This window comes from Buteo buteo, chromosome 10, assembly GCF_964188355.1.
Source record: "Buteo buteo chromosome 10, bButBut1.hap1.1, whole genome shotgun sequence".
Lineage (NCBI taxonomy): Eukaryota > Metazoa > Chordata > Aves > Accipitriformes > Accipitridae > Buteo > Buteo buteo.
This window is the reverse complement of record NC_134180.1, coordinates 19,693,964-19,717,996: the sequence shown is the minus strand read 5'-3', so window position 1 is coordinate 19,717,996 and position 24,033 is coordinate 19,693,964. Positions and strand designations below refer to the sequence as shown.

Genomic DNA, 24,033 nt, shown 5'->3' with positions numbered 1-24,033 from the left:
TATCTGTCATATTGGGATACTGTCCTAAATGTTGCACCTGTACTGGAAATTTAGGTATCAAACTTTTAACCAGGTTGGAAGCACTCTCAGTGAGCAATAAAGATCAGGGATCACTGAACAATAAAACCCACTTCATATTTTATAACAAAGAACTTTCTGAAAGAAAAATTTCACTGTGTTATCTCTTCATCCTCCAATATAGGATTGTAAATACCTTCATTACAAAATACAAGTGCTTTTTAGAGAAGCTCTTTATAGTAAATTTTAATGAGTTTTAAGATGTGACTCTTCTTCTAAATTTTGAACTCTTTATAAGACCAACCTCTTAGCAATATATCACACCTGTGTCATCGGAGAATAGAAAGATCTACCTAAGATAGATGGACAGATGGGTAACTTTTTTTAAAACCCTTTGATTAGAAATAGTGGTAGTCTAAGATGCATTTTCACAAACTGTTGCTTCAGCAGTAGAGTCACAAGCCAAGATTTTCAAATGTTTAACAACTTTGGATATCTCAATTTTTTGAATATTCCTCAAGAATATCTGGTATTCAGGGTGAGTACTCAGCATTTACTGAAAGCTGTTCTGCTTCAGGGAATTCAAAGCTGGGACTCCCTTGCCACCCTCAATCAATACTCTTAAAATCTTGTCAGCCAATATTAGTATCATGTTGCTTTCATGATAGATGAAGTTTTTAAATCTTCCCTTCAATTGAGGTGCAATTCTGGAGTCCATAGCCAGCGTCCTACCCAGATGTGAAGGCTGAATGAGCCAGCAGGTCCACAATGGCGGTGTTAGTTGCCAGCAGAAGGTCTTGAGAGTAACACTGAGAAAGGGCTTCAAGAAGGTCTCCTATTCAGACTAGGAATGGGTTTGTAGGTTTTTTTCTCATCCAAAATTTCCTATATGAAAATTTCTCTTTTTCAGCTGGCTAGCAATGCAACGTACTTGCCTGTCATATGTCTGTCTTTCCCCCCCCTCCTGACTTGAGTGATAATTATTTATTTCATAGCTGAAAAACCTGCTAAAGTTAAAGAAAGTGTGTCCCACTGCTCCGATGTCAGGCTAAGCTCCAGGCTAAAGACAGTCATTGTGCTAAGTGCACAGAGGACGTTAAGAACAATAAGCAGCCAAAGAAGTTTGCAGTTTGGGGATGCAACAGAAGGTCCCTCCAGCTCAGTCATAAGTCTACTCTGCCTGTTGACCAGTCTGTGCCAGATAATAAAAAATTACTCTATCTCTAACAATAGTCTGACTTTAGAATCTCAGTGCCTCTTCCCATGGTACTGTTGGGCTCTTCTGCTACACTGGAAATTTTATTAATACTAGAGGGGTTGACAAATGGATTTCAGGTTTATTGTAATGGATATTTCTGTAGGAGTTAAAGGAATAGTGCTCTAACCAGGTATTAGCATCCAGCATGGTCCTAGTTTCAGTCCTGAAAGACTGCCTTCCTGGGTAACTGTCTTCATCCTGTATAGCAAAATTCATTCACCTTCTCCCAAAGGTTTGCTGTTCAATAACAAAGCTAAAAAGAGCTCAAGGATTTTGAAATTACTCAGGAATCTGCACTATCATTGTGCAGTGTCCCAAGCATAGTCAGCTCAGCGTTCCTGCCTTACAACTGAGATTCTGGACTGGGGAGGGGGAAGGAGATTTTGCAGTAATAGCAGTGACCAACATTTAAATGTTAAGAGTCATATCCAAAAGAGGTCTATGACTCTGTGGTTTATTTTATTACAGTAGTAGTGAAGGTATGTCACTAGTTGAGCTCACCACTTGCAGTACGTTGGGAAGAGAATTTCTGAGTAAACTGATTCAGTGACTGTTCCTTAGCATGAACGTATTCTTGTAGATGCTTTCTTACATGCTAACAATAGTAGCTACATAGGCATTTTGGTTAGAGTAAAAAATAAGAAGCTGCTAAAAGCCACCAGTCAAGACACCATGTGGATGAATGGTTTTTGCAAGTGTACTTACAGGGATTAATAGGACCTAAAGCCTTACATGTACTTTTACATGTACGTACAAGAGTTGATGTCGTATTCTGCAGATAAATTACACTTGTATTCTCTTTACAAAATGTTTACTTATTTGAGCCTAATTTCAGGCTTGAGGCTTTTGGATATTCCTCAGTCTTTCCTGTTTTCCATGCAGGCTGTCTGAGGTGTTGCATAGCAAGCTGCTCATCTCTGCTAATATGTTATGCCTATTGCTTACACTGTGTCCCACCTGCTTCTTCTACAGGAGATTGTTTTGCTTTGCATATTTGTGTTACATGTTGGCAATTATTATTTCTTACGGTAGTTCATGATTTCCAGCATTCTATTCTCCAAATGTTTGGAAGTTACTACAGGCTAATAATTTTTCCTGTCAGTGGTATTTTATTTATTGGCTGCTGGAAGCAATATGATGGCTTTTATAACTGCATTAGTCAAAATAGCATATTTAAGATTAAAACAGCAAGTCTGTTAGAGATTTTTTTAATATGTTTCTTTTCAATCTAGCAATCTGACCACTATCTTCAGAATTAATGATCTCATTTTTAAATATTAAGCTCTTCTTGCTAAAGAAAGGGGATGTCTAGTGGGGGGATGTCTGTTGTTAAATATGAAAAACCTGTACATTGTATACAGTTCAAAATGTTTCTGCAAGGGCTAATGGACAAAGTTTTAAATAGTGGTACGCAATGTTTCTTACTTCTGGACTTCCTATTCCTGTGCATTTAAATTAATCTTCTGAAAAGTGAAAGGAGTATAATTATAATTTAAAATCCTTCTTGGTCTTTTTATAAAAACTCTCTGAAGACAGATTTGAATATGCAATCTATGTTACTTTTGAATAATCATGGTGATGAGGTCACTCTGTGTTAGTTGTAATAATTACAGATTTTTTTCAATAATCATAGCTAATAGTACTGGGAGGGAGACTGAACCAAATTTGACATATTGCCATAGAAGGGTGGTTCGCAAGGTTTTTTTTGTTTGTTGTTTTGGTGTCCCACCCCCTGCCCAATGCTATAGGGAGATCCAGAAGGATTTGACAAAGCTACTAAAAAGCATAAAGGAAGAGCTTCAGAGTTGGTTAAGTTGCTTTTGCAAAGGATGGTAAACATTTTAATAAGTCATCATGAAGCAGTTGTATTCCATGTTGAAAAATGCTTAGGAGATGCAAACAATTTAAAACAGATGCCCCATTGAAATGTTATCCAGACAATATATTAATTTCTATTGTCATAAGTTCATAGGCATATCAAGGGAGGAAGAAAAACCTGCAACTGTTCTGCCAGTTTGTGAAGGCAAAGAGGAGTATCCAAGTGGTGTGGAAGCTCTTTGGGGTTACTTCTGCTGAATAAATATAATAAATTATGGTGTTGGTGGAAACATGAGTTTTTCTAGTCATAGTGATTTGTTTATTCCCAGGTGGAGGCTTCTGTGAACATATTTGTTAATTATGTGCTTCTTTCCATAAAGAAAAAAATCAATGTTCTAATCCTAAGAATAGATACTGGGACATAGACCAAAGGTTATTTATTCCAGTATCATCTCTCTAACAGCGGGCAAGTGGAGTAACACGGCCAACATAATGTGATACTTCCCTGAAATACTTTCCCAGTCAAAGGTGGAGTCTTTATATTAAATAGCCCTCAGTGGGTTTAATTTGTTCAATTGCTTTCTGAAGGCATGTATATTGGTAGCTTCTAGCAGCAGGAAGTTCTGTAGGTTAACTGTGTGTTATAAGGAGAATTGCTGCCTTTTGCTCATTGGAACCTGTCACGCAGCAATGCCCTTTATTGCTGGCTAACTCTTGTATCAGAAGTGAATGAGCAAGAAGTCCCAATTTACCTTCTTTCCATGCTAGTTTCAGCCTTCTGGGGTTTGCAGGCATAGCCCTCCAAAAGCACAGGAATTTTAATTTAAATAATGTGTAATGGGACTGAATGCATGTCTAAAGTTGTATGTTAAAAGCATTAGAACTTAAATCTGCTCATCAGTTTTTCTGGACAACAGTACAAAATGTAAAAATCACGGGAGTATTTTGCATACTTGCTTGTATAAAACTGTGTGCAGTGTGTGTTGAGAGGGAGGGAGGGTTGAGTGTGTTTAAGCAGAATTGCTGTTTGGCTAATTTTTGCCAGTCCTATTAATTGAATTTGTTAATGCACAAATACTACTTGCAAGAAGGCCAATGATCCTGTCATGTTATGTTCCTTTCCTAGCTGCGACAATTAGTTAATATGTGCATCAACCCGGATCCAGAGAAGCGACCAGACATAACCTATGTCTATGATGTAGCAAAACGTATGCATGCACACACTGCGAGCAGCTAAATAGACATCAGATCGTGAAGAAAAGAGCAAAAATAACCAAGTATTTTAAATAAATCATCCCACCTCTTTGTGTGTTACAGAAATGTAATTATTTGAAGCCTGCTGTTGTGCTTTGAATTGTAAACCAATTTATATACAAGCTTTGTTGTTTTCTGTTTATTTCTATTTTTTGTATTTTTTACTAATTTGCAGTTGTACAATAGGTTTAAATATGTAAAGCGTAACTTTAAAAGATACTGAGAACCACTGTTTTCCATGTTAAGTGGGTTCAAGTATATTTACTTTAATAACAAAATTGTATTCAGTTGGGCCTCAATTCTAAAACACAGTTGCACTTTTGCACATGATACAGATATTAGGCTTATTATCCAGAAGCAAAATGTCTGAATCTCTCACCTTTTTAGTAATTTATGGAAAGTATGAATCAGCACAGTTAACTTTATTTTAATCTTTGTTCTAAGAGGAACATAATTACTATAGAAGGTTATTGTATTTTATATTGAATTGTAGTTTGCAGTTCTCAGTGTAAGAGTAGACAGGCGATAAGATTAGTTCTCTGCTTGCCAAATGTGATGGGAAAATAGTTTCAGGAAAAATTGTCATGCTGAAATTTTTGTAACATCCCTTTCTCTTTTGCTATTCTGTCATAATGCACATAAAACATTTGTTGGAGGTTTTCTGGGAAAATCTAAGGTGTTGGTTCTGCAATCTGATCGTTTTCAACAGCGTTGTGCAGCACTGCCCTGGGGCAGTAGAGTCTGCATAGTTAAGTCTTAAAACCATGCAGAAGCTTCTTGTAGCAAATAGGGTTCTTTTGAGGCTAGCGTTTGTGAGAAGGTCAGATTAAAAGATGCAGTATTTAAGTTACGACTTCCCAACTGTTTATGTATATGTCACCATTTGTAGATTTTTGTGTTTAAAATAATTTTAATGACTTACAGTATATTTTAATCTTTTTTTTTTTTTAATACAGAAACCGTTTGGAAAAGATATAGTAGTATAGTATAACACAAAATGTGTTCTTCGTGAATATCTGGATTTGTATACTGTGTCCTGAGAATTAGTTTTATATTTAGCAAAAGTAAATATTAGCTTTTATGTTTACGAAACTTGCCACTCCTTCATTTGGGAAATAAATATATATGCAAAATGTCTTACAAATACTTTATTAGTTGAAAAGGAAATTCAGAATATTTTTGTTAGAACATAGTACCTTTTTGGGTATGCTTAGATCATATTTTTATTGTTAAGGAAGGAACGCGACTTGGTTTTAAATGTGGTAAAAATGGAGAATTGACTGAAATTCTTGAGTTTCAAGACTGAACTTTTTGTAGAGAACTGTCAAAACAATTATTACCAGTGATATTGCGAAGAAGCTGTTAGAGTCAGTTAAATCTTTTTCCTTACGTGGGTAAAAAGAAGTTAGTTCAAATAAAAGCAGTGGTATGTACATACACATAGAAGTTCTAGATGCAGTCAGTTCCCTGCACGCTCCAATTTTTTTTGTTTGTTTCTCTGTGCAGCTTTAATTTTTGATTTGATATAATGCTCAACGAATAAAAATTCAGCTGTGGGGTTTGTGGACGAAATGTTCAAGCTAGGTCACGTTTTTTTCTTACTTTGTATTTTTTAAAATGACAAATACTATGGAAATCGGTTTGGCAAAATACAGGACTTTTTAAATAGTATGTGCCAGATCATCAGCTTAATACATTTTTGTTTTATTTTTGTTTCCAAATTTTGTAGGATGAATCCTTAGTTTTCCTTCTAGCTTCTGTGTATACTTAATCTTGTAGGACTTTGGTGGAACAATATGTAGGGAGGAAGTATTTGTGAAACCTTGGTTTGTGTCTAGCAACCTCTAGATTTGTTTTCATTTATTTGATTACTGAATTTTAAAAATGATGGTTATGTTCTATAACAATATGTTCATATGTCATAGAATGAAATGGTTTGTATTGGAAAAGGCAGCACAATACTTGCTTGACTGCCAGGATTAGCTCTTAATAGGCACAAGTACTTAAACCATTTTTTTTTCTGAAATATACTAGAACATTTAAAAAACACTGAAAAAAACCCCAGCACAGTCAGGCTTATTTGCATCTGATACTATGCATCAAGTATTGAACTTTTCCTGAAAGAAACTAGTAACATTCCCCCCGCCCCCGTCTGGAAGGATACATTGAGTAAAGAAATCATGAGTTAAGAGTTAGCAAATGTGCATACTTAAGCATTTAAATTTTTTTATTGGGTTTTTTTTTAATATTTATGACTAAATCTTGTGCTAAGGAAAAGAAATAGTTGTTCCTATTTTAAAATCTGTAAAATGTATGGTACAGCTGACTCTGGTACCAAACTCTATAATTAAGAAGCCTATACGGGTTAATAGAACTGCTTATGTAAGATTGTAGAATCTATTACCTAAGTAAAGCAGCTAGTAACATATGAAAATGATAAGTCTGTTATAACACTCCCATGTGTGCTATACACTGATAAAATACTTTCTTTTATAAAACACCATTCTATTTTTCATATGTTGTTGATGCTGACATTTGGCACTATTTATTTTAAGCTATGGCATTATGTGTTTATTTTCTTTAAAGAGAACATATTACATTTCTAACCAAAATGTCTGACTAGCTCCTCCTTTTATTTCAGTAATGCTACAGTATTAACTTGCTTCATGAGTGAACTTTGTGCTTTGAATGACATTGCATAAAATCTTTATCTTGTCTTGAAAGCTCCCCTGCTGTGCAGTAGTCTAATAGAAATAAAACATACAGATACTAAATATAATGTAAAAATGATAGTGTTCCTATGATATTTTTTCAAACTTTTCTTGTTACAGATATAGATAGAGATATATATATATATATATATATGTTACAGTAGATGCTACCTAGTTTGTGGACATTTTACTGCTTCCAGTAGCTGATTATGGGTGAATTTTCTTGACTGTAACAAAAGACAGTACATTCAAAAAATCTTTTTTGTAATCTTTTGGTGATAATTATTTGTCAAAAATTTTTTCTAAAAACACTACATCAGATATATTCACAATTAACTCAAAAGACTGTTTTTATCTAAAATTTAAGAACAAATTAAAATTATTTTCAAACTATACGAAAATACTTGAAAAGCTTAAAAATAACGAAGAGCTCCCATTATGGTCCCAGTCCTGTGAGCTCTTGTGTATAGGTAGGCTGTTTTTTATGTAATTTCAGTAATTTTGAGTGAACCTCGTATACACACATGAATAAATAGTAATCAGTAGGGTATATAGAAATGACATGCTCAGCTCACTTTTTACACTTTCTGTATGTCACTGGTTTGGTAGCAGGGAATATTGTGTTTCTTCCCCCTCTTCTGTTGCGCTCTAATGATCCAGCTACCAAATGTATGAGCAGGCAATAGAAGTATGTCATCTTTTTGTAATGAGCAGAAACTTTAAAAACATGCCAATATACCAGAAGATGAAATACAGTATTAGAAGTGTCTGAGAAGGCTGGTGTTTTATTCATGCTCATGATTAAGAAAGCCATAGAGTGAAATTCTTGACAGAGGCTTGGAAATGGAGAAGAACTTCATACGCCAGTGGTTCTCAGATATCTCTGAATGGGACCCAAAGTTGCAGTGATGTTTGTTTTCAGCAATCTGTCCACTTAATCTCTGTCTTCTCTGTTATACAACGAGATGTGAATCTTAATGGCTGAATTTGAATGCTGGTGGCGAATGCTGCATCAGGTATTTGAGCTTCTAAGGAACAGGAGGTTGATGTGAGGGAGAGTCAACGAAGGCCTTCAGGTCTTGCTTTGTGGAGAGCTAATTTAATCTGGAAGTAAAGGTGCTGGATAGCAGAGTTCAAATCACTGCTCTTCCATCATTTTTAGATTTCCTTAACAGTCAAAAGTTTTTCCAACCCTGCCACATCCCCACATCATCTAGGCAGTGGCAGTGCTGGTCTTCTGAATTTCTGATCTCTGTTTTGGTCTGGGTGAATGACTAACCTTTCTGCCAAGATCACCCAAGGAGGGAAATACAGGTACTGGGCATGCCCAGTGGGGTGTTACTAATGTGTCTGAACATGACTCAAATATAGATTTTTAAGGTTCTTTTTCAAACTTTACTCCCTTCCCTGAACCTTGTTCTTCAGTTGATGCTTTTTAAAAATTGTTGCACTTTCATACTCACTTCTGAAATCCTATGATTCCTGTCTTCCACTGTTTCTGCTTCATCTGTACTGTTGTCTGCTCTGCCCTCTTCCTGATTTGAAATCCTTTGTGTCTAGTTTTCCTAGTGGCCATTAGTTTGCTTCTTTGTGACTTTGCTAAACTCAACCCATTTCTGTCTTCTCAAATTTTATCCCTCACCATGGGCAAGCCCTATTTTTTTTCTTTTCCCCTGGTAACTACTTAGCTCCATTGTTCTTCATTCTGTTTTTCCAGCCTGATGCCTTTCATTTCTAGTTTTAGACAGATTTTTCTCACTGCCTCAATCATTCCCATGACCTTGTCTTTACTAAATACTGTTCACTTTATTATCTCTCATTTCTAAATTCCCTTTCTCTGATCACTACCTGCTCTCTTTCAGCTTATCTGTCTTTCCCTCTCCTCTACCCTGTCATTCACTCCTTTTGGGATCTCCAGTCTATTAACCTTTCTGACTCCTTTACTCTTCTCAGCTGCCTCCTTCCTTCATTGGCCTCACTTCCTTTGACTCACTGGTCTTTATTTTCATCTCTATCTGCTTCTATATACATGGTTTCTTTGGTTGCTTCTCACATTGCCCTGTCTCCATTCCTCTCCCCAGACATTTTTTCTTGTAATTTCTTAATCTCCATTCCCGCCTTTCCGAATATCTCCGAAGAGTATGTCAGCACAACACAGCTTTGGACTCAGCTTTGCCTTGCCTGTTGTAATTCTCTTTCCAAATGGACTTTTTAACCACTTTTATCCCACATCTTTTTGCTTGTTGAGCTTGCTTGCAGATTTGCTGTTCATTTAATTCTCCATTCATTCTTGATACAAAATGTATGTTCAAAACCAATCTGGATTTTTGCATGACAAGATCCTTTTCAAAAATTGTTCTTTTTCAGAATCTGTTTTGGAACTGGGCATCTCTGCCTCTTAACTATACAAGTTTGCCCCTCTTATTTCTGTATCTTTTATACCTCTCTCATTCCTTTAATTGAATGACTTTTTCCTCTTTAAATCCTGCTCTCATTTCCTTCACTAGCAACCAAGTTTCTCTTTCCTCTGTCTTGAAGGGGATTGCACCCAACATCCTAACTCGTTCTCTTTTTTTAATACTTTGCCCTTTATTCTCCATTTGTCATCCCCTAATTTCATGTACCTGAACATACTCACTCCAGTTTGTTTTCAAGTTTTTGGCTTTACACTTAAATTTGAATGCCCCCAAAATCCAGTGCTTCCTTTCCCAGTTTGTTTCTTCCATAGTTCTACCTCCAGGTGATTTCTTGAGTATCCAAGCCACAGTCTCAGACCTGTTCAGATTCAAAGATCTAATTTTTATTCCTAGCACCCCCTAGACTATTTTCTAACATCCCTGACAATTTTATCTGTGAATTTTCCAGGGCCACAACCTTTCTATCTCTGACCCTGCTCCCATGCCTGTGTATCAAATGTCTCAAAGTTAGTAGTATCAGATTCCAGCACTCTACACTATCTGTGTTCTTATCTTTTATCTTCACTGTTTTAACCTCTGTGTGATTTTGACTTCTTTCCTCCCTTCAAAGTATCAAAATTGACAGGACTAAACTCCTGTTGTTGGGCTTTAACCTTTTCATGTGCTGAAGGAGGAACTCCAGCAAATTACTACTTGTTTTGTGTTTTTTAGAGACTCAAGTCCCACAAATTTGGTCTTATTTCAAGACTGGAGAGCTGGAATAGATTCTGCTCCTCCAAGTACTTCGAAAGTCCTTGAATTTGGGTGTTGATTTAGTTTTCCACCACTTCAGATACAAAATTTTTGCCCTTCATTTCTTCATGTTTGATGTATTTAACTGTGTCTTGTCTTGTTTCTGCACATACAGCTAACAGTAGTTTTCTTGTTATAGCAACTTGACTTCAGTGCTTTTACCATTGCTTGAAATAAGAATGTGCTTAAGAGCTTCACTGGCTGGATCCAGAGTGCTAGGCACAATGCTCCTCTTTGTTACTGTCCCACCCTTACACTGGCTTCTCTTCTTTGCTGCCCTCTGTATCTTGCCTAACTGAAGATACGCTATAGTACGCTGCAGGGTAGCATAGGTGCAGCTGAGCCAGCTGCAAACAAGGTAGGTCGTATACTTGCGTCAATACTGCAAGTTCTTATCAACAGCGAAATGTTTATTTGTCCTGTAGGTCTAGAACTGAGCTCTGTGCTGTACCACTACTCTATCCACACTACCCTAATTTCAAGCCAAATCAGATCTGACTGCATGGTGTTCTGTGTAGGTGTGCTATCTGACTTCACAGTTTTAGCAGGCTTTCAGATTTGGAAGACTGTATATTTGCAGAGATTCGCTGTTGATCAAATTGTCTGACCTTTGCTCAGAATTAGTCTCATATATATATGTTGAGATTGAGAAGCAAATTTCTCCATAAAACTAAGTAGTGTGGGGTTTTGGGACTGTAGGATGTAGAGCTGGATGTCAGATTGTTTGGTGTGTGTGTGGGTATATACACATTTAATCACTGTTTATTTGCACCAGAATAGTTATTTTCTTTTAGAGGCTCAGTTGCTTGTTGGCACAAAAAAAAGACTTTTTTAGTATTTTTCAGGTTTTATGTTTATTCTTTGTTGCCAGTTTGTATCATGTCATACCATTAGTTAATTTGTTCTTCTACAACTGCCTTAATGAAGGGTGGAGGCCTTACACCTTTTGTCTAATTGAAATCTGTTCATATGGAAATAAAAAGAAATTAAGAAATTAGGTGCATTGAGTCTTTCCTGATAGTTCCGCTTGCTTTGCATTTAAATCCTAGCAATAGAAAGAGGTCTCAAACTGGACAGAAATGGTCCCCAAGATAGAGTAGAGATCTTTTGGGGCTCCTTGCTTCCTTTCTACCTCCTAGGTCCTCATTCTTTGGCTTCCCTGGGGCACCTGCTGGGGGCATGGCAATGCCAGTGCATTGAGGGCTAATAGGAACTTGGAAACAAAAATGTTGATGTTATTTTGCTTCTCTTCCTGTGGTGTCCTTTCTTAGTGTGAATAAGAAAATGACTTTTAAAAATGACTGGGAAGATGTTTGGTACTGTTAGACAGTCATTTATTGCTCTTTACATATTTGTCATTAAAAATGTGTGTTTGCTGTTGCAAAGAGAATTTTAAATAATGCAAAGGCTCTTAGTTTGCCTTTTAATGTGGTGTTGATACTCTTCTGTACACTTCATTTGCTGGTTGTTTCTTTGATTTCGGTCATGCTGGACTGTTGCAAAGATGATCCTTAAAGATGACTATTGCATTTTCTGGTAAGATTTTGTTGGGAGAGGGAAAGAAGGGAAGCATTCATTGATTTGTTTGAATTTGGCTGCTGACTGTGCTTGAATCAAATTGTAGAATCATTCAGGTTGGAAAGGACCTTGAGAGAGGTCTCTAGTCCAACCTCTTGCTGAGAGCAGAGGCAATGCTGAATTCAGACCAGGGCTCAGGGCTTCAGCCAGCTGAATCTTGAAAACCTCTAGGGTTAGAGATCGTGCAGCTTCTCTGGGCAGCCTGCTCCAATGTTTAGCTAGCTTCGCTGTGAACCTTGTTTTCCTTATGTTCAGTCAGAAACTCCTCAGTTACAAATTATGGCCATTGTTTGTTCTCCTGCCACTCCTCAAATGTTCTTTATATTGCAAAAAAGGTAAGTCAAATATTGAAACAAACAGAGAACTCATGGTATTTTATTTTCTGAAACTGTTGTTGCAAACAAATAAATATGTTCATCTACAACTTCTGCGTCCTGTATGACATGTACACTATATTGATTTACTACTTGAGTGTAAAATAAAATTTTTGGCAGTAAAACTTGATTTAAAAGTTCTGTGATGTTTATGGCCTGGATGTTCTTATTTGTTACCTTTTAAATCTACTAGATGTTTTCTGGCAGAGCACAGTTCTGTCCACCTTGGTGAAGCAGGGAAGTTGGGATCCTAAATAGAACTTTGTGTTTCTGTCTTCTGGAGCCTGCCTTGAGGGAGGTAGCTTACCACTGGGGATGGGATGGGATGGGAAGGAAGCTAACATACATTGGAATAATAGGTGGTTATGGGAACTCTTCTTTTAAACTCTTGTGCTGGTGGAAACTTGCCTAGAGAGTTTTATCAAAACTGGGATTTGAGGAGGAAAATGACCTGAGCGGGGGGCAGTTTTCAGAGTAGTAGCTGGTTTTAGTAAATTTCCTGTGTGTTAAATGAGAACTCAAAATGTGAAACTTCTGGCCACAAACTTCTTGGAAGCAAATAAAGAATATGACAAATAGATTCAGTTCCAAATTCGACAGAAATTCAGTCTTATGAGGCGATTTCCTTAAATTAAGAATAATTTCTTGATCTTATAAAAATATCATTTAACAGTTATAGATCTGGCAGGGTGGTGGTGGTTGTATATAATTTTTGTCCTGGAGCTTTTATAAGGCATGTGTTTCCCTAGACCTGCTCGTGGGGTATTGCCGCTGTCTGGCAGCTGGGGTCCTTTGCTTCATTCCACGTGAGTGCAACACAGGTGGCAGAGGGGATGTGGTGACCGAGTGTGCCTCGTGTAGTATTTGCTTCCAAGCAGGTACTGGCACAGGGTGGAGCTGCACATGCTGCTCAGTTCTCTTGCTTCCCAGCATCAGCCATGTAGATCACACCCTCTGACGCCAGGAAACAGGAGAGTTGGAGGTACTGCGTAAACACACATCTCTGATGTATGTCAAGTTCACTGTGGTAGAATTTCTTCTGATTATCATTCATTTGTAATGACATAATATAATTCAAAAGTTTAAAAAAATAAAAAAGGAGTTGCAAATAATTCAGAGCTTTTACTCTTGTGGAAGAATGTCTTATAAGGTAATTTACTGTTGCAGGATTCAATATGCATTCTTAGCAATAATGATTTTTGCTGCTTATTCTAAAACAGTTAATTATTTTGGAGTATGATTTCTCCATACTGTGATCTGTTAGGACTGAAATTCTTCCTGCTATACTTTTCCTCACTGGATAGGAGGAATTGAAAGTTTGTTTTTAGAAGCGTAGGAAGAGCCAAATGGCAGTTGCACTGATTTCAACCCCCAAAGAAGGACTTCTTGCTTGAGTCCAGTCTGAGCAGTTGTAACGCTTCCACCTGTAGCTGGAAGGGAATCCCTCCAGGATAGAAGCTCCGCTAGAAAGACGTAAGACAGCTTTCTGAGGACCACCTTAAAAAGTTTTAATGAGTTTGCAGGGAAGAAGGGGGTCTTAAAATACTGTTGTGGAGACTGATTTTAATGCTGTGGCCTCTGTGATAGGCTTTGGAAATATGGGGGTCTCCAGCTGCAGTAAGCACCAGACTGAATTCGAAGGAAAGGCTGCTTGTCCTTTCTCCTTTAGCTTTGAGATCTGTACTGTGTGTTTGGGGGCTGAAACACAGTCTGACTGAAAAATCCTGCCTCGGGTGGGAAAGCTTCTGTAAGTAGTTTGCATGGAATATCTGATAATAATAGTAAGTCAGTAGTTCGAAGAACCATGTCCAGTCATCTTGTTTCTGTAATTTAGTTGTTCCACTCCAGGGCTTACATGGATATGGAGATGACTTCAACGACTCAGTCCTTGTCTAATAGCAGAAATGGGACAAGGGTTGCCCTGTCTTGTTTTTGTATTTACCTGTGGTGTGTTTTTGTATTTTCCTGTGGTGTGTTTTTGTATTTTCCTGTGGTGTGTTTTTGTTGTTGGTTGTTATTTTTTGATGGCTTTTGGTTTGTTTGCCAAACACTTCTCACTTTATAATTAAAAAATGTTCCATATATATGGAATAATAATTTTATATATGTTTATATACATATTAGCAAGGCTTACAAAACACTACATTCTTCTTTATAGCAGATGTTTGTAAGTTGATCTGTAGTCACCCAGATGTACTTGCTACTAGCTGCCCTTGACTTGTCACATTGCACTGTTGTGAATGTGAACGTTTTCTTTGTTAAAATCTAAGAACTGATCCTATGAACACAAAATGCAAGGCGTACACCTTTAAAAAAAAAACACCACATACTGCAAAATGAGGCAATTATTTGGTCTTTCCAGAACCCTGTTTCCTGTGTGTGGATATCAGTGGTAAGTATGGCCGTTAGCAAGGCTGGCACTGGTTCGAGCATCATTAAATGGAAGCCTGCTGACACTGGCCATTGATCCAACAGCCAGCACAGGGCCTCTGGGCCACAGTATTTCCTCCCCCATCTCTTACTTCTCTCTGGGGATAACCAATTGGAAGAAATGACCCACTCGCCTGGAGTTTTAGAAGCAGTGGGCAGTTCGATGTGAATTGTCAGCTCCAGCTAGAAGGGCAAAGGATCATGCAGTTGACCCTCATCTGTTGTTGGCATTTTGTTGCTGTAACATTTGGCCATCCCTCACAATGTCACAAATCCCAAGAAGACCTTGTAAAACTCCACCAGTGCAGTATTTGGAAAGCTGTCATTTAAAGCTGTTACCATACAAAAAGATGGTGATTGTTTTGAGCTGTAATACTTCTTAAAAAAAAGCTCTGCCTGTTTAGTAATGAAATGTTTATGATGCTAAACAATCTGTTTATAAAACTATATTTCATTTGAAAATTGCTTTATTTTTCATTTTCTGAGAGTGCACAAGTTGATGGGAATGGTCACAAATGGATAGATACAGGTGACCTTCAAGTAATACCCATGAAATGGAAGATGCTACTTCTCATAGATACCATATTCTTCCCATTTATTGTTGTTTTCAGTCTTGAATGTTTTCTTCAGACAGCACTGATAGCTCTAAAAACTGCCATGAGCTTTTATAAAGACAATTTAGGTATCCTAATATGGTGTGCTGTGAGAATTTTGCATGTATTTTGCAACTAATGATTTATGTTTCTTTTCTGTAAGAAATGTAAATTAGACATGGTATGATTTTGTTATTAGAGTAGTACCCAAAAGCCATAATCATGATCAGAATCCCATTGTAACTAAGTGGTGCATCTATGTGAGATTATTCTCTGTGTTGAGTACAGTCTGTCATCTAATTAAATAAACTTTTGCAATAAGCTGCCTCACACATTGATTTGGAATGCTGGCAGTCATTTGCCTGCAGCAAAGTACGTTCCAGACGTATACGTTCTGCCTGCTTTATGGGGCTCTTGTTGGAATTTGGCCTTTTTATTTCCTCCTGATTTTTAATTTCTGACTTTGTATAGGACCATCAAGCTACTGCAAAAAGAACTGTAGGCCATAATTGTAATTTATTTCACAGTAATTGAGCATAAAATTCTGTGCTTAAAATGTGGTCCTAAAACACAACTTCCCTTTAAATCAAACATTCTGTAGTTCTCTCATAAACTTAAAATATGGTCAGCGTTACATCTTTACATAACTTCATAATTTTATGTAATGAAAACCTGAAATCGAAATTCTTTTTGTTCGACTGCATAAAGTGCCTCAGAGTTGGAATTGTAAAGAAATCAATTGTGTTATTCAGACCACTCAATAATTGTCTTTATATTCATTCTTTGAGGTCCTAACTAAGTTGAAATGCAGTATTTCATGCCTGACATTTAATCCATGAAAATGTCCTTGGAGATGTATTATTCCCTTAAAATAATTTATGTGTAACCTACAAGGAACACACACTGCTAGAGGTATATCAGAATCATTTTTGCTCTGCTACAGGACATAAATAGGAAACATATACATGGCTCATTTGAAATTGGTTTATATAATTGTCATTGGGGCTATTTATTGTTGACATTTATAAAAAAATAAGTACAGTATCAAACTCTAACATTGCATCTTTGGCTATTCTGATTTGTGTAGTATTTTGTTTAGTTTGTAAATGAATAAAAGTGGTACTTCTGAGCTTACTCTGTCCGGAAATATTAAGGTACAGTAGATTCATCCATCTGTACTCTCAGTGTTACCATTTGCCTACAAGGACAGTGACCCTTGAGCGAGCTGTTCTGGGGGAGGCTGTGGTATGAACTCACTCTGTGGCAACTACACTGCTTGTGCAGCCTCTAACCACACTCTTACCTGGCAATACGGTGTGTTACGAGCAAGGTGGTGTCAGCATAGTAAATTACAGCTGACTTGCATATCTGCTAGCATCTATTACTGAATAACTGATGCTGTGGCCTACTTCATTGTGCTCAACTCATTTGTATGCTGGGTATTGCCAGTCTTGCCAAAATGAGTGAGTGTATCTAGCACAGAGTTGTCTTTATAGGATTTAGTTAATGACTGTAGTACCCACTTGTGTAAGAACTTTCTGCATCCAGAACTCTATTAAAAACCACAATAAGTCATTACTTTGGACTTGTATGCTTCCTGTATACCTCTGCCCATACCTAATCATGTTAATCAAATTATTTTTCCTACTAGTTAAGAAAGAAGAATGGAGGAAGAATTTTCTGTCATGGTAGTGCCTCTTTATATTTCTAAACTAGCTAAAAGTCTTAAAGATGTATGGCATAGGAATATCTATTCTGTTGAACTCTATGGATGCCCATCTTTGGACACCATAAAGGGACTTGATTATTTACATGTACTGAGCATTTATTGTGTGGATGTGGGTGCTGTAGATGCTTTTAAACTGGATATCTGAAAAATCACTTGACTGCTGTTGAAAAGCCTGATTGCTGCTCAGTATGAAAAAATACGGCACACTTTCTACTTTAATGACTCTGAGTGTACAGGTTGGCCCTAATTATGTCTCTGTTTCCATTTTGTTTTTCCATGCAACTTGCACAATACAGGTTTCCATGGTGTACCAGACAGATACTCCCAGGTGGAATACTTCATAGCAAACTGTGTAAGTGAGCAGGAGTCGTAGAGGAGTCCAGCAGCTTTGGAGCAGCATGCAAAGCTCACAACTTCTGCCTTCCTCTTGTATATTCGTAGCTCTGGTTTCTGCTCTTTTTCTGGTATGTAGCCAGTTCCTGTAGTGCTTCTGGCCTTTTCTTAGCATTCCCAATTTCTGTGGGATCCTGCATTTCACACCATGCTTAGCTCACAGTTCTGCCTTTCACCTCTTAGCTTTGCTCCATTCTGTGATTTTCTGTGCTTTGAGAATCATTCCTTTCAACATTATGCCCTTTTCACAGCTTCTGGCTTGGTAACCTTGTACTTCTCTTATTTCCATAGTAATTTTGTGCTTGCTTTCTCATGTACTTCTGCTGTGATTTGAGGATGAGATTGCTTTTGTGGTTTTTTTCCCCATTTCCCTAGTGGGACATTAAAATCCCTTTCCATTCTGAGAATCTGGTAACATTGTGAACTACTTTGCTACAGTCACAGTTATGCAGTTATGCAGAAGTTGGACTAGGAGCCTCTGAGCAGGCTTTGTTACTTATGTGGATCACAAAGGATGCATTACAAAACATAATTTGCACATGACACCTATCGAGAAAATGAGGAGGTGGCAGTATGCAGGATTTTAGGGGGAAAAAAATTTGTCTGAGTGGAGATCTCATGTTGGGCTCAGTATAGTGTGGGATTAGGTCTTAAGCAAACACTTATGAAGAGTACCTGTACAGCATTACAAGTAACAAAACTATTACCCAAAGGATAGCACCTTTTGAAATGAATGCTGTAATTTGGCTAGTACTGGTAAACTTGCTGTTTTCTCTGTCTATATTTTGTCCATTAATAGTCACTGCAGAGCAAAGCAAAAAGTGATTTTTTTTTTTTTTTTCAAAGACTGTTTTGTTGATAGAAGAGGACTGTGTAAAAATGAAGGATTTTTCTGTGGTTGTATAACAAATATACTTCTCTTTCATTCAGCACTAAACTTTAAGAACAATGAGGTTCCAGGCAGTGATACTTTGTTTTAATTTTTTTTTTTTTAATGGCACTTCCTTTTATTGTTGCCAGCAAAGATAACTGCATGTTTGGTTATAGTTCCATAACATATACATTTTTTTTTTAATTAAAACTTCTAGTTTCTTTAGCTTTTCTTTCATCACAAGATCTGCCGCCTTAAAGGAAAGTGTAAAGAGCAGCAGTGTTTTGCAGAATCATGTTTGTTCTGAGATAGATGTTGTCTTCTACATAGCTATCAATACACAAATACTGAAATGCCTTCAAATCTTTGAATCTGCCTATGAGATTGATACTTACATTACTCATGATTCCTTACTTTTGTAGATTAATATTTCATGGTCTATTTACTAATACAAAATGACTGTGTCTATTTTTGGCTAAAATATGTTGTTTGGGGTTTTTTGTTGTTCCCCCCACCCCCACCCCAGTTTCTAACAAATTACTTCTTTTGATTTCTCAGGCTTGATGGGCCACTGGCATTGGCAGGTGGTGGAATGACACAATGCAATATGATATGCCAAAGTAGTTGGGCATCACTTGTCATCTTGTAGACAAGTGAGGCGGAGGAAAGAAGAGAATATATGAGTCTCTCAAATATGCAGGCGAAAACCCTGACATTTTCCATAGGATAGAAATTTTTTCCTGTAAATGCCTCCTTCCATCTTGTCCCCAGAGTGGTTCAGTTTCTTGTGCTATTTTATCTACACCATATTTGAGGCATTGTCCGTGAGTATGTGAAACATTTTACCTGTAATAAATAGCTCCGTGTATAATTTCACTTCTCTTAAGATTCTTGCTTGCTTTCTGTAGTGCAAATAAGACGCCATTGAAAGTAGTAAAGATATAAATAATGATTTTTAGTGTTATGGCCTATGCTAAATGCAGAGTGTATAAGCATATATCTTGCTATAAAGAACTGCTCAGTTCACTGTGATTTCATAGTGATTGCTTGTTTTTTGACCACACGGGATTATTCACTTTGTTTCAGGCAGAGGCATACCTCAATAATTCGTCAAGTTGTTCAAAAGCACAAATGCTCATGCATGGATTTAAGGGGGAGCTGTCTATGAACGTGTTTCTCAATTTTTGATCCCTCTAGGCCAGCATGGTGACAAATACTTAGCAAATTTCTACCTTAGATTATCTGTTTTTCCTGAAGTTTGAGATCTACAAAGGCTTTATTAAATCCGTCACAAGACATCAGTGCAAATAGAATGAGATAGTTGGAAGAACAGCCTGTGTTATTTCTTTACCTACCTCTGAAGGTATGCAGTATGCTCTTCCCCTGTATGTGTGCAGCAAACATGAGTGAAGAGGCAAATGCAAGCTTAGTAGATCCTGCAAAGTAATAGCATAGCTAATTTAGCTTATTCAGAAAGTTCACCGCAGGTCCAAAGCAGCTTTCTCATCCTGTGAGCTGCTCAGCTGCATAGCTCCTCTTCTGGATGCTCCTAAGATCTGCAGCAGAGGATCCATCATCAGTTGTGAAGGAGGTTGTTAACCTCTCCCAGATTAAGGAAAAGACAGTTATGATGTTGAGAAAAATGAGTGGCCCAGTTCAGAAGGGGAGTTTCCTTAAAATCCTTTGTGTAGTAAACAGATAAAATTCCTGAGGATGGCTTTGACTGTGAGCTTTACAAAGGTTGCTCCAGAAGGTGATGTGTAACTTTTTCTCCTGACTGCCTCACTTTTGGATTAAGCACACTAAGTTTGGTGCTTGAGGTTGATCAGGATCAATGTCTCCCAGATGGCATCTGCTTTGCTAAAACTGCAGTCTGGCTCCTTTATTTTGGAACTTCCTTTATCTGATGTAGGAGCTTAATATTTTTGAAGATCTGTCTGCAGGTACATCTACTTCTACAGCTAATTTTTAACAAATTTTGGAACAAACTTAATTTGGAAGGAAAAAAATTATGCTTTCCATTATTTTTCCTATAGTAAATTGTCTTGTGTTTGACCATAGTCAAAAATTATCAGCTGTTTGTCTCCTTTTGATAAATGAATTTTGCAGTTCCTCCCAGTTTTCTCCAATCTTGACAGTTCTAAATGAATCTGTAGTATTTGCAAGTACTTCAACCCTATCTTAATTACAGTAGTACTTACAGAAAAGCTTGGTATTCATTCCAGGTTTGCTGTGTATTACATGCTATCTCATCATAGACTGAGGCAAGAATATTGCATTTTGGGTCACAGCAGGTTTGGATTGCATTTTTCTTATGATTGTGTGATTGTTTTATGCTTTGGAATGGTGCTAATTTATCAAGAGTGGCAAATGCAGTGCGCGCTGCCACTCCAGCTACTTAGTAGTCACCAAGGCATCCTCACCTAATCACATATTTTTCTTTTTAAAAATAATCTTTCCCAGAAGGAGCAGGTGTTAATTCCACGTATTGGGGACAGCCATCATACAGCAACGTATGTATGTGTAAGAGAGGAACTATTTTAAAGGGATTTTTTTTGTTTGTGTTTTAAGGTGAAGCTTGATTACAAACAGTTTCTACAACACACGATGGGTGTATTCGGCCTTTGTGGCCGAGTAACTATGCTGTTCGCATATTGGCAATGTTGGAGTTTCTTTAAAGTTCATTTAATATCAAACTATGAATCTTTGCTGACTTCCTTTAACCCTGAGTTCAGTTTCCAATATAGCTTTAGCAGTGCTGTTAGGGAAGAAGGAATTAGGACGTCATAATCTCTGACTGGCTTCATTTCCTTGGCTCTGTTCTGCATGCACTGGAGGGCAGAGCATCCCACGCCATCAGCTGCCAACCTCACTCCTGTAGCAGCAGGCAAGTGTGCATACCACTGTGCCCCCTCCAGAGGGGGCGGGAAGCTGTTCCTTTCCCCCCACAGCCCCTCAGCACTGCCAGTTGGGAATTTAAAGGTGGGAACCATAGGTCCAGAAAATACTGCATCTTCCTCTGTGGTTGTTAATTTTAGATGTGTTTTGGTAGCAATGAAGTTTTCTCCGGTTCCCATACTGGCCTTATGAGGCAGCTAAGGAAAACGTATGTGTATCTACCTACATTTATCCCTTTATGATGAGGATATGTAAGAGACAATCTTTCCATATATGCATATGATGCCTGCTGAATATTAGTGCTAAAAATACTCTCAAAAAATTATAAGCAAATGGAGAACATCTGAGGTAGTCTTGAGGTAAGCTATGAGTTAAGAACTAGAAAACCCTATGGCCCAGTAAGAAATGGATTTTGTGGTCTCTTTGTACTGTTAAAATTTCTTTTGGAAATGATCTCCCACTGTCTAAAATACCATAATGTTTTACAAGTTTGCAGAAGATGAAAATGCTACCAGATGTTAAGTTCAAGGAGCAAGTTAACTACTGTTGTCAGATGGAAGAGCTTTTGCTGTTTGGTAATTTCTCCTTACCTTCTCTCCCTCTCTTCCCCCATCCCCTCAGTTCACTTAACCACTGCTGCTACCAAACTGCCCATCCCTTCTGCAAATAAACCAGGATTTCACTCATACAGGTGAAGGGAGAAGTCTATGTATTGTACAGTGCATATAATTAAGTTGATGGTTGGTTGGATGACCAAAGTCTTTTATTGAAATGGATTATCAAACTAAACTGCTGTAGTTAAATACAGTTTACTATTAAATGCATATTCAATAAGCAGAAGAGAAGTTGCTAATAACTGACTTTGACGTAGTGAAAATCTGTTAAGGGCACATGAAAGGGATTGCTCATATCAGGCAGTTTCACCTTCGTGCTGCTATAATGCTGCTATTTTTGCCGTAACGCTTTTCATAATATGATTCAACTATATAAAAGGTTTATGGATTTGAAGCACATCAGAGGTCATTTCCTCCTGTGACTCGCTAATCAGCTCTGGTACTTTCATATATACAGCAGGAACTTTCAGACAAAGGTAAGATTAGTAGCCAAGCAGACAAAGAGAAAATGGAGGAAAATAATAGTAGTGGTGAGTACATGCATCAAGTAAGTGTGGCCCAATATTTTTATGGCTTTTTTGATAGATTGCTTTGGATGCTTCTGGGCAACATTGAATGCAGCGGTTTTTATCTCTATCCCAGAAGGATTATTCCAGTGGTTCACCTTAGATTCTGCACAGAATGTTACTTTGATACAGTAATAGCTTTGGAAATGCTCTCCTGTGATGTCAAGAGCTGTATGGAACTGTTCTTTTGATTAAGAAACACTTACACACTTGAAAAACCTAATAATAGATAAAAAAAAGAGAAGAAAAAAATTATCATCAATTGTGCTTTATTAAACTAGATCTATGGGAGAGATGCAGAACGTGTGTGCATCTGTATCCCCTGTCTTGATCTGTTATCTTTCTGTTGGACACCCCTGCAGTATGTCTGTCTCTGTCTTGAATAGCCCAGGAGCCTATTTCTTTTTTCCCTCTTCGTTCTCGGACTCTTCCCTTTCTTCTGCCATTGAATGCTTGCAGACGGAACAACCTGGCTGGCAGTCGGATTATTATATCCCCCCTTCACTCATCCTCGATTGATTGTCAAAGATTTATTGCATACAATTTCAGTTTAAAACCTAGCCAGATCCATACCAGGAAAATTTTGTTTTACTAGCAAGGGGCATAATTAGACTAGCGGCCAACAATGTAACTTTGTTCCCTTATTTGCTATCAGTGCCATTTCAGGGCAATAAATTGCATACAGCCGTGCAAAGATGCTCAGCTGATGTTGGCTGTGTCTGCAGACAGAGCTCAGGATAAATGTCTGACACAGTTCAGGGCTTATAGGAAAAAGCCCGCTATGTTGATGTGGTACATCTATGTGACGTCCCATCAATACAGCAGCTGCTTTTAGGTCAAAGTTATGTTACACAAGAGTTAGGAGATACTAAGTTAATTTGCCAGTTGAATGGGTGTTGAGATTTGCTCTGAAAATAGCATATTTACTGGGAGTTTTGTAATGCTTTTGCCCCAGATTTATTCCTGGAATGCACTGCTCTACTTTTGCAAATTAATCACTTAATTACTTGGGGATAAACTTTTAAGAAAACTTACTGATCTTGCATTGGTGGGAAAGGGGGGAGGCTGCTCCACTCTTAAGCAAGGAAAATCCTTTTTTTATTCTGTGCTCTGCAAGTAGGCTTTTGTTTGTGAGTTTGTTTTACACTAAATCCAGAGTCACTGCCTGAAAAGGGTTGAGAAATAACTGGGCAAACGTTTCAATTTTAGATGTAGGAACACAGTGTACATCAAAGATTGCCATTTTGATCATTTCAACTAAGAAAATTGAGCTGTATGGAAATATATCTATGATCAAGCAGATGAAGTGCTTCTCAGCAAAGCAAAATTGGGATGGCAGAAGTGTCAGTGGACATGGAGCAATATACTGACCTGAGATACGGATTAGGAAAAAACCCCCTCAGGATTTGGGATTTGGCTGTGTGCAGCCAGAGCTGTGCCAGCCTGCAGCAGGGTTATAAGAACAGAGAGGACTAGTGAAATAATTGTATTTTCTTTTCTGTTTCAAACTTTACATGCCTGTCAGAGTTTCAGCCATTCAGGCTAAAACTGAGGCTTTGTAGGCTGTTAGACCCCTGCTGCTTCACATGGAAAGCTTTGGGTGAGAGGGGGAAAGCTGGAACATTGGTTCACATCTTCACAAGAGATGTGATTATTTGACTGCCTCTTCATCCTTGTTCATGGGGCAAACCTCTCAGACAGCCTTCACCACTCCCTTTG

The 24,033-nt window shown here is 37.7% G+C and overlaps 1 protein-coding gene across 4 annotated transcripts in view; it reads left to right on the top strand.

Moving 5' to 3' along the window:
• The window catches only part of NEK7 (NIMA related kinase 7), a 93,149-nt gene extending 73,831 nt beyond the window's left edge, over positions 1-19,318 (top strand). For 3 of the 4 annotated variants that reach the window (XM_075038875.1, XM_075038879.1, XM_075038877.1), the window contains one exon: positions 4,221-11,018. In XM_075038875.1, the coding sequence (XP_074894976.1) occupies positions 4,221-4,331 (111 nt within the window). In that variant the 3' untranslated portion in view covers positions 4,332-11,018. Of the gene's footprint in view, positions 1-4,220; positions 11,019-17,268; positions 17,325-18,794 lie in introns of those variants that run through there. The other variant, XM_075038878.1, reaches the window with a different exon arrangement.
• Positions 19,319-24,033: the final 4,715 nt, after the last annotated feature.